Genomic DNA, 12,834 nt, shown 5'->3' on the forward strand with positions numbered 1-12,834 from the left:
ATTCACCTCAGCCAATGTATAGTAGAATAGTAATGTTATGCAGCTCTCATGCACACAAAAAATTCCTTCTGCTGCAGGGTAGGAGGGGATTTGATGCAATATGCAGCTAGTTAATAGTTTTGCAGTTGCCAATCCAGCATCAAACTGGCTTGGAGATCTTTCTATGTACACTAAAAGCATTTTCCATCGGCTGAGATCTTGGATTAAAGCCTCGATAAATTAATATCTCGAATCATCTCAGCATGGATCAACTTGCAGAACCAAGGGCCAATTGGAGTTTTGAGAACTCCAAATATATTTCCCAAAGCCAAGGCCAAGATGTATGCAGCTCTTGGGATCATGGCCTCTCACAGGGTCTCCTTGAACCATGGGTATCATCACCTTATGATCAGAGAGCCATGTTCTCCTTTTTCACACACACACACACACACACACACCCAAAAAAAAAAAAAGCCTATCACAAAGCTTTTGACTGACATTGGACCAAAGTTATCTAGGAGACAGACCGAATTTTTTCTGAAGCAAGTTGCATTGATAAAGGCCTAGTTGCTGTCAATACTTGGAATTGGAGTGCTGACAGTTCCCTTCCATCAAGTATGTCTCGCTTATGGACAAAGTTCAGCTTGAACTCAGCTTAAAGGTTCATACCCCCTTATCTGTCATGCAGGCCTGCTTGGCCTCGTTAGTTCAGTTGCATGCTTGTATTATATTGTTCTGGTCCCAGTAGCTGCTAATATGAGTAGGGACATCTCTGGCCATTGTTCTTGTTGATGCTATTATTGTTTTATTTGGGTAATGGTGATGACTCCATGAATGCACAAGCCATGCTCTTTTCATTTGGAGTTTTGAAACCTCTCACCAAATCAGAAAGCTGGCTCCTCATGGTGTCCCATCTGGTATTGGGCCTCCTCAACCACATTTTTTTATTGATTGGTTCTTCAGATGTAGGAGAAAAATGAAGTGAAAAAATTATAGATTTGCAATGTATTCAGATAAGCTAACAAGTCGATGATGTTAGAGGGTGTGACCTGAAATCCATCAGAAGCAATGAACATTTAATCATGGAGTAATCATTTTGTGTGAAGACGGAAATTGGTCAGTGGATGGTGCGAAAACAGCTTTTAATTGGAGACTTTGTAGATAGCCAGCAAATACTTTGGATTGCAAATGAGAAACTTTGTCTTGCTTTCATATAAAAATATTATCATGAGTCATTAAGAAGCTCCAGTGCATTATAAATAGCCAGCGAATAACAGCATGGGGTTGCTTAGGGTTAAAAACATCATTGGTACACTTTTACACTGAATCATATGCATCAACAGTCAACTTCCTCGTCCAACCTGCTTCACCTTCAACTCCAAGAATCAAGGCTTGTCCCCAGACGGACCAGTCCAAGGTGTCGAACAGGGCTCAGAACTTTGATCCAATAATACCTGCAAATGTGGCAGCACTGCAGCTTTAATCCTGCCAACTGGAGCATGATTCTTTACAATTCCAGTGAACTCATCCAATTGGGAGTCAAAATGTCATCTTAAATGCCACATACAGAATCACGGAGTCTCTGCAGATTCCAAAAGGATTTAAGTTTCGATTTTTCAGATGCCTGCAATATCACATAATTTGTCGCTGTGAGTCAGACCATGGAGAAGCCAATCTCTAACAAAGTGAAAAATTTGCCATCTTTGGAAGAAATCATACAATTGAAAAACTACAAAAGAATGCCATCCCAATACAGAAAACTTGCCCTTCACAAAAAGGTAAAGACAATCGGCCGAAATTTCACATATGGTCAACCATCATTTAAATAAATTCAACGACAAATTTCTCTTTTATCATTGCCTATGCTAGAGAGCAGTATCGCACATAAATACATCCTGGATCTCTTCTTCATTCTTCAAGGAAATGTAGACTGTCGGAATCAAAATCAGGTTAACTTTCATCAGGCATGGATTGTCTGAATCAATATCAAGCTGACTTTCATCACGAGGAAAAACCATTCACCATTTATCCACCATCACAGCACAAGGCAATTCTTTTTTCTGATATATTCATTCATTTAAGATAAAGTAAGCTTCTGGATGGGCCGGTTAAGTAATTCAGTGTCCGAGGGCCTGGATCAGCGTGGCAATCTTGAGTTCTCGACTTGCCATTTTATTAAGACAACTCCCCTGGCAATTTCATTAAACATCTTGGTAGACCAAAGAGAGTCACATGTCCATCTCCATCCTATGGACAAGAGTTGGTGAATTAGATATATCTACCATTAAATGCGAATAAAGAACTAACCAGTATGCATTTATTGGAGAAAAAAATGAAAAGAAAAACCGGAGCAAATACATCTAAAGCCATAGTTAGCAGCTAGATTAAAAGAAAATTTTATAGCAAATGATCTGAGTTTTTTTCTCTTTTTTTGTTTTTTTTGGTTGGAGGGGGGGAGGGGAAAATTGGATGCCTGAGTTGAACAAAGTTTTTTCCATAACAGATGATCAATCCATGATGACTGATTCCAGTGGAAATGAGCATTTCTGTTATGCCTATTCAATATTGAAAGATTAGTGTTAAATTATAGTTTGGCTTTTGTCCAATAGTATCGCAACAATATCACCAATCCACATAATTATATATGCTCGAGACTGGTATTGAAAGCTTTCATAAAAGATTTCGGTAAGGTGTAAAAGAAAGACCAAATAAGATCAGAGGTGAAGATGGTTAAAAAGGATCCAACCAGAAATTAAAGAAATTGAAATACTATTCATATTGTTAAACCCATGACATCATCATATCTTGATCTTCAAATCCTCAGCCCGTCATGCTGTAAGACATTTTTATTTTCATATGGTTAAAATTCTGCTGTTACTTTCCTAATTAAGATGAGCGATAATGTCCAAACATATCTAGTGACTAATATCATCTTTTTAAAAACAACTTAAAAATACAATAGCAATAGAAGCGCCACTCCACATTTGTACCGAATCTTTCATAAGATGAAAGCATTGATATGCTTTCCCTATCTCATTCCTTACTGCACTAATTACGAATCACATGTTATTATATCTTATATGCATGATTACTTCATTTGGATGCAAAACTCTTGCGAAAATGATATGCCGAAAATTAAACACCGGGCAGATGCAATTTGATACATCTCAATATTGAATAATATCTCTCAATCTTGTATTTCGTAACCACTAAATGAATAGGTACAAAACGTCCAAAACATGAAATATTAATATCATAAGCCATGCTAAATTGTGTTGAATTCTAATTTTAGATGACTTATTATGTCTTTTTAATTGACAGAATTTGGGCTCAAATCCTTCCTGCAACATTATATGTCAAATTGTCAACCCTGTGAATATTCATGTACACACATAAATAATTACATGCATACATACACAAAAATGTATGTAGTTACACCCTTAGAGTTTTAAGACATTATACTCAAAAGATATCCCTGTTTGAGACTAACAAACCTTCAGCTACGTTGCTTACAAAATGATCAATTTTCTAAAAAGAAGACAATTATAGATCACATAGTCAGAACATTAAATTGCAAACCATAGTTATCAAAAAAAAAACCCATTTACACTGTCCATTTTCAAAAGGGTGAAAAATATGACCGTACAGAAATTTGTCTACACTATCTAAGCATGTATGTTTCCAGAAGAAAAAAAAAACAGTCATGCATGTTGTGCATGCGTGAGTTCATGATCAACTTATTCAAACTTGATGAAGCATGAAATAAAATTATCATCAGTATAAACTTTATTGAAAGCATACAGGATAGAAGTTGAAGTATCAATTATTGCTAAAGCTGAATCCTGTCGATTCCATGTAGAGATTGGTACTTACAAACGTATGTGTTGCTTCGAAGTTCCCATTCAATTCTGATGTCCTGACATTAACAACTGCCACCTGCACCCGTCCAGAGGTATTACCTGAATGCTAACACTATTAATGTCATAATAATACCAAATTAAGCTTAATCTTTTGCCATTTGCAAACATTGATAGACTATTTGAAAATATAAATATCTTACACCATATTTTGCAGCTTCTGAAATGTTCTGATGTTGTGAAGAGAAATTCTTCCCTTTCGAATTTGTGAGATTCTCTTTAAACTTAGAAACTGCACACAAACCACAAGTATTAAGTTCTTTTGGCATCTCAAGTTTCATAAATGCTAGATACATGTGGTTTAACTTACCTCTTTCTACATGAAAAAATACAAATCATTCAAGCATAGATGATAGTTGGGTGCATGCAGCATACGTGACCATTCTTTGGCTTCCCGAGTGCATGCATGGCATAGTACATTCATGGTCAGATGCAAATTGCAACAAACTAAGATTTATAAAGGTCCTTATAAAATTTCATTCTTTATTATGTGTACCACCCTCTGATGAAATCTCTAACCTATCTCTACATTTCCACTTATACTAGTCTGCTTATCTTAGTCCCATCTCACACTCTCACGCCACTTCACCTTCCCCAGATTTGATAGGCTTTTTCATCACTGGCAAGGACAAATTTAGTTTCTTGGTTCCAAGACAATGCAATTATTACTTCATCCATAGCAATGATGTTCAAGAACATATCATTCTTATCCCTAATTACCAAGCATGTGCTGTTAGCCAGTCCAAAGAGCAATAATTTATGCCTATATGCTCTCCACCAGCATCTTATTGTTTTTTAGATATGTGACCATTGTTTGCACCTTCTCAAACTCATCTCAAAGCAAATGACCAAATGAAATATTTCACCTGCCAACGGCAATTCTCCAACTCTATTTCACCAAGGTTGTCACATGAGGCCACCTAGGAGCCTATGTGGTCCTGCCTAGGTGGCTGGAAAATCCAATTACCTTGGCACTTGGACAATCCAACCACCTAGGCACCTAATAGGCTAATACTTTCATGGCCTTCACGCAATGCAGACATCCAAGCACATAAGTTGATGCCTGGCTGCCTAGAAGGCAGCCTTTATCTCAGAAGATACCTTGTTTGTTGGTATATGGGGCATTAAATTCTTAATTAATTCCCTCTTTAAGTAAATAAGTAGTTACTTGAAGAGGGAAAGACATTAAGTCCATCTATCCATTAGATATTAATTGATGTTTGAACATGTCATGGTTGAAACTTTAAATGACTTAATAAAAAAAGATTAAGTAATCTAAAGTAATTAAATCAAAGTTTTCATTATTATGTAAATTAAGCAATTGACAACCATATTGTTTATAAATAGGGTATTCTTTCATGAACTCTTTATGAACTATATATGACTCTATATATGAAAAAAGACCAATTTTATAAACTTCTAGGATCTTTTCTAGTCAAGTGCTTTCCATGTCACCTAGGCATTTTGGCTAGGCCCTTAAAAGGGTCAATGCCAAAGACTATAAGGCAACTTGGCAACCTTTTGGTGCACATGGTATCATGTTAGACCCAAAGGCATCCTTAAGCTTTCTCCTGGTGCCATTGCCCTATATGCCATGAAGCATGGATTGAGGTACTGTGTGCTGGTGTTGCAGCCTTGGCACTGGCAAGCTAAATACTATGACATGTTGTATCATGCCAGCACTTGGCATGCATTAGTTTGATGCTGTGTCAAGCACAAGCATGTAACAAGTTTCTTGCCAAAGCCATGTGCAGCGTACCAGCACTTGGCATGCACTAGCCCCATGATGTGTCAAGAACTTGCACATAGTAACATACATACCATGTCATAATGACCATGACAACTGGCACTTTAATTCATGCCACAAAATACTTTAAGATCCTAACCTTTTATCTTTAAATCTCTATAGTTAAGGAAAGTGGCAATGTGCTCCTACAATTATGGAGCTCTTTGCTCGGATACTAGGCATGGGCCCTTGATGTGTCCATTGCAACATGAACATCTCTTGTTCAAGATTCCAAAACATGTCTCCACACTCCTCTTGATTGGCTTTTATCATGACAAATCATTAAGTCGTACTTTATAATTGTCCATGACCACCTACACTAATGAAGTTCCACAACTGTTCATGCTCGCACAGTTGGCCCAACAAAAACTATCTCTGTAATGCATAAACAATGTTTTCTACTTTTGCATTACTTAGCCACTAGCTAGAGGGTACCTTTGTCATCTATACCAACTATAAGAGATTAACCCTTCTGATGCTGATTAGTATAAAAACCTTAAGTCAATTTGACATTTGTTCCAAATGAAAAAATGTGCCATGTTTATAATATGTACAAAATTTCTCCAAAATCTTCTAGGTTTTATAAAAATCCTTCCAGCTCTCGAAACCTCAACCCTTGAGTGCTACTGAATTTTCCAGGTTTCTCTAGTGCTCTATACTGAATTTTCAGCATCAGAAGGGGTTAATCTCTTATAGTTGGTATAGATGATGAAGACACCCTCTAGCTAGTGGCTAAGTTATGCAAAAGCAAAAAAACATTGTACTAATCATTCAAAGGTAATTTTTGCGGGACCAAGCGTGCGAGCATGAATAGTTGTGGAGCTTTATTAGTGTAGGGGGTCATGGACAATTTATGAAGTCAAACTTAATGATTTGTCATGATAAAATTCAATCATCAGGAGTGTGGACACAGCTCTTGAGTTTTCATGCATAGTTTGTTTTATAGTAACTATTACTCATCGAGTACAACTAGGTAGAAAGGTTCGCCGTACCGGTACCGGCCGGCGTATCGGTGGCGGCCCGGACCGGTACGTACAGGTCCCGTACCGGTTCCGCACCGGTTCCGTACCGGTTCTTCAATAATAAACTACCGGTACCGGATTCCACGCTAATCCGATACAGATCTCAGGCCAGGCCGGTACGTACCGGCCTATACCAGCCGATATGGACCGTTACGGCAGACCATGCTAGGTAGGATGTTGAGTCTTCAATAAGCCATTAGTTTAAGTATAGTTGTTTAAGAGATATCTATCTAAACAAAACAAAAATAAGCTGCATGACTGCTAGTTTTGATGCTAAAGGAAATATGCATTTTATAATAATAATATCAGAATGTCAACAATTTCTCAAAAGAGCTTCTCAGAAAAAAAAACTAACCTAGCCAGTCGAACACGGTATCTCAGTTGCAACCTTTGACGGCAATCTGGCTGCTACCTACCTCCTTTTTCAGCCCTCTGCCCGTCATCTGCTTTCTCAAGTCCTCTGCCCCTTCCCACCTTCCAACAGCCGCATAAAAGTTTGAAACCAAGACATAACTTCCAGGGTTATCACAGTCCAGATGCAGAAGATGCTTTGCGACGTGATCCCCTTTCACCAAATCCGTACTAGTTCGGCAAGCATTCAGCATAGCTACACAAACTGCAGGTGTCAGCTTACCAGCATTTTCACTCAGCCCACAATAAAGATCCCATGCTTCATCTATTCTCCCTGCCCGGCCCAGCAGGTCAATAAAACAGGCATAATGCTCTGGACCTGGATCAATGCCATACTTATCTCTCATCAAAAAAAAGCAGTCCCGTCCCTCGTCCACCATACCTGAATGAGCACAAGCTGTAAGTATTGCAAGGAAAGTCACAGCATTTGGTGTAACTTCTTGACATTTTCCTTCTTCCATCATCCTGAACAACATTAAAGCTTCAGTCCCATGTCCATAACTCCCATAGGCATCAATTATACAAGTCCAAGAAACCACATTCTTCTCGGCGATCAAATTAAAGACCAAGCGAGCAGCTGTTATTTCTCCACACTTTGCATACAAGTCCATAAGGGCATTACACAAGATAACATCTGAATCAAAGCCACGGCGTATCACCACACAGTGTATTTGCTTCCCGTAGGACAAATTCAGCAACTCTGAGCAAGCAGAGAGAGCAGAGGTAAGGGTGATACCATTTGGCCTCACTTCTCTAAGCACTGTAAATGCCTCTTTGTACTGCCGGTTTTGGATGCACCCACCAACTAAAGCATTATAAACCGCAACATCCCTCGGGCAATTCAATCTGGTAAAGACCTCCATAGCATCCTGGATCATCCCAAAACTAGAATAGAAATCAATCAATGCAGTACCCATGACCAAGGAATTATAACCATTGCTGACTACCCAAGCATGGATCTGCTTCCCCTGCCGAAGGGCACGCAAGGAGGCACAAGCTTTCAGTACAGAGCACAAAGTGTGCCCGGTGAATGCGATTCCGTCATCAACCATCGAGTGGAAGGCCGCAATTGCATGGGAGGCGATGCCGTGGCGGACAAGGCAGGAGATGAGGGCGTTCCAGGCAACGGCATCCCTCACGGGCATTTCATCGAAGACTAAAAGGGCGTCGTCGACACGGCCGCATCCGGAGTGCATGCTAAGAAGGGCAGTGGCGGGAATGGGTTGGGAATGGACGGCGGTCTTGAGCATGAGAGCGTGGACTTGACGTCCTAGGTTGTGGAAGGAGGAGCACGCGGCCAGGACGGGAGGGAAGTCATGGGGTCGTAGAGTTGTGCCGCAGCGGAGCGCGAGGAGAAGGGTGGAGATGGGGTTGTCGGCGTTGAGATAAGAGGAAAAATCCTTTGGGGGCGTTCCGCCGAACGGGTGGTGGGTGGAGAGGCTTTTCCCAGACGGACGGATGGAACGCCAACGGGAGAGGATGGAACGAGGAGACTTCATTTATTATAGAGCACGAGAGGCGGGAATCGGGGGGCATCCATATCATCGGGCATTAGGAGTTGGACCGGACCGGGTCGGGCCGGACTCCACCGGCGGTTCGCTAGCAACTGAACCCAGGGGTATATATAAAGATATCTCTCTCGAAAAATCTAAGATCCGACTCCGGAAACCGAGCCGGGATGCATTTGGCGAGCAGGCTGAGACCGTCGCAGCCTCCTCCGCCACTTCTTCAGCTGCTGCGCTTCCACTGCGCTTTCCCTCCTTCTCCTCCTCCATCCAATTCCAAGCTATTCGTTGCAGGTTGGACTCTCGTTCTTCTCTCTCTCTCTCTCTCTCTCTAAAATTATTACTTCTTGATGATTCTTATTTGCCGTGAATGGGGAAGGTCTTTCATGGTCGGTGGATGAGAAGTCGTTAAAAGATGCTTTCTCTTCTTTTGGTGAGGTCGCTGAAGGTACATCATCAGCATTCCCTTTCCTCTTGCTTCTTTTGCTCTGTTTCACTTCTTTCATGGTCTTAAACCAATTTAGTAATTGTTGTCAAGTTTAACCACTTTCATTGTCTTAAACCAACCTGTTCATATTGTTAGTTCAGTTTGATTGTCTTGATGTTCGGTTTATGTATGGTAGTATTACTGAATCGTGTATCTAATTGCATCCATGTTAGTATATAGGTTGTATGATCTTTGAATCGGGAAGCTTAATGATGTTGGTTGTATTCTTTTCCTTCTCAAGTGTGCTGCATCTTTCTGTCTGCTGAGTGTAGCTTTGTTGTTTGCATTTAAGGGTTCTCATCATTTGGTTTGAATTCTAGTGTCTTATGTGATTAAGTCTGTGCATGTGAAAAGGGCAGCGAAGGTGTTCGAGAAATTGTTGCATAGATACTTGATGCATATGAAGTTTTTCTTTTTGGTTGATAAATTAGCACTGAAGCTAGTAAAAGTCTAATAACACTCCATTGATATAGAGCTAATGAGGTCAAATCGCATACTATACTCTCCTTTTTTTGGAGAGAGAGAGAGAGAGAGAGAGAGAGAGAGAGAGACTATACTCCTATTGGAGATGTGATTCTGCACTCTAGTTTGGTGTGCCAACTACTAACATCAGTTCCTATAATCTAACTGCAATAGCGTAGAAACATCCTCTGGTAGTCTTCTTGGCCATTCAATTTCCCATTCAGAAGCACCACGACAATTTTGGCAAGGATGCTTAGGCAATTTTTGGAAGCTCGTTTCCTGGCCTAAATCAATCAATCCATTCTTGATCGCTATCAGATCCAATACAACAATGCCTTCTATAATGGATGGTTCAGCCTCTACATAGAGTGGTCTACCCAGCATGTCTCTGTGAGTTTAATATCTACAAACTCCCAAGATCTGTTGGGTGAAGCAGCAGTCTTGGTGATTTTTTTTTAACTTAACCTTGATGCAAGTTCAGCGCATATCTACTCAACTAGACCCAGATATCAAGTTGGTTTGGGTTTGTATCGGGTGTTGTACCCTTGCTCCTCATGAGTGGTAAAAGAACTAACCTTTGGTGGAATCCAAAAGGGCAAAAAAAAAGAATAATAAATGACAAGTACATACAGGGAAGATGCAAAGGTTGTCTCAAAAGAATGGGAGGAGGAAAAGGAGATTGGCGCCCAGTTCAACATGTCTGGCCATGAGCCTCTTTCTTTTGTAGTAATGATTAAGGAAATTACACTTAAGGTGTGACCATGAGCTCTTCGCCCCTAAAGCATTAGTTAAGATTGTGTTACTTTAGGAGCATTAAAGCTTCAACAACAATATGGTTTGTGATCAATCAACTGTCAAATCTTCAATAGTCTTATCATGTGAGTGAGCCCACCTCTCTTTGCATCTTCTCCATCGTGCTTTAGTTTCATTTGCAACCTCCGATGAGGTCCCACTTTATCATTTTATATGTCCCTTTTCCTAAGTAAAATTTGCTCCCAGATGTCATCTCCATTGGCAAGCAAGAAATTGATGATAAGAATAAAAAAGCTTCGATAATGTGCACATGCAAAGGACTTGTAAAGTGCTCGTAAATAGAAACTGAACAGATTAACTGGGCTTTCTCTGTTTCCGGTATTGAACTTTCATGATTTGTTTTCATTTGACTCTGATGCATGATAAACTGCACATACTTGAAAATCATTCATATTTTAAGTTAAAAAGTGACACAAATTATCCTCTTTTTCTCAGTTAGGATAATGTATGACAAGAACACTGGAAGGGCAAGAGGCTTTGGGTTTGTCCATTTTTCCACAGAACATGAAGCTAAATGTGCCAAAGATGCTATGGATGGAAAGGTAAAATATGTGTGCCCTGTAGCTGAGTGGGTTGACTTTGTTAAAGAGACCTATTGTATATATAAACAGATCAATTGATGTGATGGTCATGGTTCTATTTTGCAGGTATTATTAGGCCGACCTTTGAGGATAAGCTTTGCTCTCGAAAAGGTTCGTGGTGGACCATTAGTGGTTCCTCGGGTTTCCATGGTAAACGAGTCCAGTGATTAGAAAGTGCTGACTCTACAATCAGCGTAACAACTTTGCCGCTTTGGCATTCTCCTCATAAGGAGGAATATCAAGTCAAGCAACTGTTTGGACTGCAAATATCACTGCAATGGTTGTAAAATTCTTATCCATTACAATGAAAGACATTTCTGAGTGACTCTTAATCATAAAAGAGAAATATGTCTTGATATCTGCATTTCTATTTTCAACGTATATCATTAATTGTTTTTCAACAAATTCTCTGGGCATGATTCAACCTAGATTTTGTTGTGTACTGGAGGCTTTCTACATGGTATTGGTATAGAAATGCTGCAGTAGCCAAAGATTATTTTCTCCATACAGATGTATCTTTTTTTCTTTTTTTTTTACTGATATTCTTTAATGGAATATTGTAATGTATATATGGTGCATTCATCCCATATGTATAGCTCATTAGAGTGCTATTTTTGTACATCTCAAAGAATTTGTCCTAAATATATTACACATCCACTACCTTTGGTGCATGCTGTAAATGGGCTCGGGTGGGCTTGAGGCCCATCGGGCCAGACGAACTTCGGACCGGGCTTCGGGCTAGGCCCAAAAGAGCTTAGACCGGGTTTGGCCTTAAGTGTAGAGCCATTTATTTTTTGGGCAAGGTTCGGATATGTCATTGGCCTCGCTCGAGCTCGAGCCCGACTAAGGCCCGAAATGAAGCCCAAATTCAAGACCAAATCAATTTATTTTTGTATGTTGTTATTTAGAGAGAATAATGGGGAAGTAAATGACAAATTAAAATGAGTTTAGCTGAGAATAATATATCATGTATCATTTACTTGCATTGTAGGAGGGAGCCCAATTTTTAGCTACCTCATTTACTTGTGAAGCAATATTATAAAATATTAAACTTGAATCGGGTTCAGGCCAGACCTATTTTTGGCCCTAACCGATAATTCAGGCTGGCCCAATCGGGTTATAGTCGGGCTCGGGCCTGAGTCAGGGTCAAGCTTGGCTCTGGATTATCCAAAAATTTTCAGACCGAAGCCCAAAAAAAAATCGGGCTGGATTCGGATAGAGGCATGGCCCGGCCCATCCTGGCCAACTTCCAACCTAACATGCATTTGATCCGCATAAGGCATTAGCAGCCTTTATTATGATTTTCTTGTCAGAATGAAATCTTATTTGGTCTAATGTTTTCTCACCTAAACTTGGCGAAACTTTCCTATGACCAGCTTCTCCTTGGACCTAGATTTATAGCTCCTCCATCGCCTTAAATAATTGTAATTTACTGTTACATTACACATTGAACCCCTGATTCCCTGCATAATGTATGTTAGTAGATTGAGTTAAAGCTTTAGTTGCTCATTGTATCACCTTCGCCACAAACACCTCTGCATCGTTTTAGTAACTTCCACTTTTTTCTAACCAATGCTTCAACTGCTACCCTACCATATAGACCATACTTGTACCCCGAAGATTTATTCTTTTACAGATAGCAAGCCCTTGTAACGGTAGTAATGAGCACACACAGGAAAATAAATCAGATTCACCACTCCCATTGTATCACCTTCACCACACATGGTAGTAGTAATCCACTCTACTGACATTAATGCTGTTGTCTAGCCAGCTTGTCCGACCGCCGTCGCCGCTGCTGGTGGCTTTCTTGACAACACTCACTAAGAATTTGCTCAAATAGTTAGTCCCAGCCAGGCTACAGAAGAAGAGAA

The 12,834-nt window shown here is 39.9% G+C and overlaps 2 protein-coding genes across 6 annotated transcripts; one reads left to right on the top strand and one right to left on the bottom strand.

Annotated features, from left to right (window-relative positions):
• Window positions 1-1,155: 1,155 nt before the first annotated feature.
• On the bottom strand, window positions 1,156-8,723 carry LOC103715219 (Tetratricopeptide repeat (TPR)-like superfamily protein). 5 transcript variants are annotated; one of them, XM_088706400.2, is made up of 5 exons: window positions 7,060-8,723; window positions 4,040-4,128; window positions 3,853-3,938; window positions 1,699-2,226; window positions 1,156-1,603 (listed from the first exon to the last, which is right to left on the bottom strand). In XM_088706400.2, exon 1 carries the CDS (start codon window positions 8,612-8,614, stop codon window positions 7,082-7,084), a length of 1,533 nt encoding a protein of 510 aa, XP_088562526.1. In that variant the 5' UTR covers window positions 8,615-8,723; the 3' UTR covers window positions 1,156-1,603; window positions 1,699-2,226; window positions 3,853-3,938; window positions 4,040-4,128; window positions 7,060-7,081. The 5 variants fall into 5 exon arrangements, with proteins under 5 accessions (XP_088562526.1, XP_026663532.3, XP_038984283.2 ...); XM_026807731.4 differs by lacking the exon at window positions 1,699-2,226; XM_039128355.3 differs by having other exon boundaries at window positions 1,156-2,226.
• Window positions 8,724-8,752: 29 nt separating this feature from the next.
• LOC103715194 (glycine-rich RNA-binding protein 4, mitochondrial) lies at window positions 8,753-11,340 on the top strand. The gene is made up of 4 exons (XM_008802744.6): window positions 8,753-8,914; window positions 9,000-9,068; window positions 10,818-10,924; window positions 11,030-11,340. The coding sequence occupies exons 1-4, from the start codon at window positions 8,794-8,796 to the stop codon at window positions 11,132-11,134; spliced, it is 402 nt and encodes a 133-aa protein (XP_008800966.2). The 5' UTR covers window positions 8,753-8,793; the 3' UTR covers window positions 11,135-11,340.
• Window positions 11,341-12,834: the final 1,494 nt, after the last annotated feature.

This window comes from Phoenix dactylifera, chromosome 11 (assembly GCF_051530095.1).
Source record: "Phoenix dactylifera cultivar Ajwa chromosome 11, Ajwa_hap1_PhDact_Kaust_v1.1, whole genome shotgun sequence".
Taxonomy (NCBI): domain Eukaryota; kingdom Viridiplantae; phylum Streptophyta; class Magnoliopsida; order Arecales; family Arecaceae; genus Phoenix; species Phoenix dactylifera.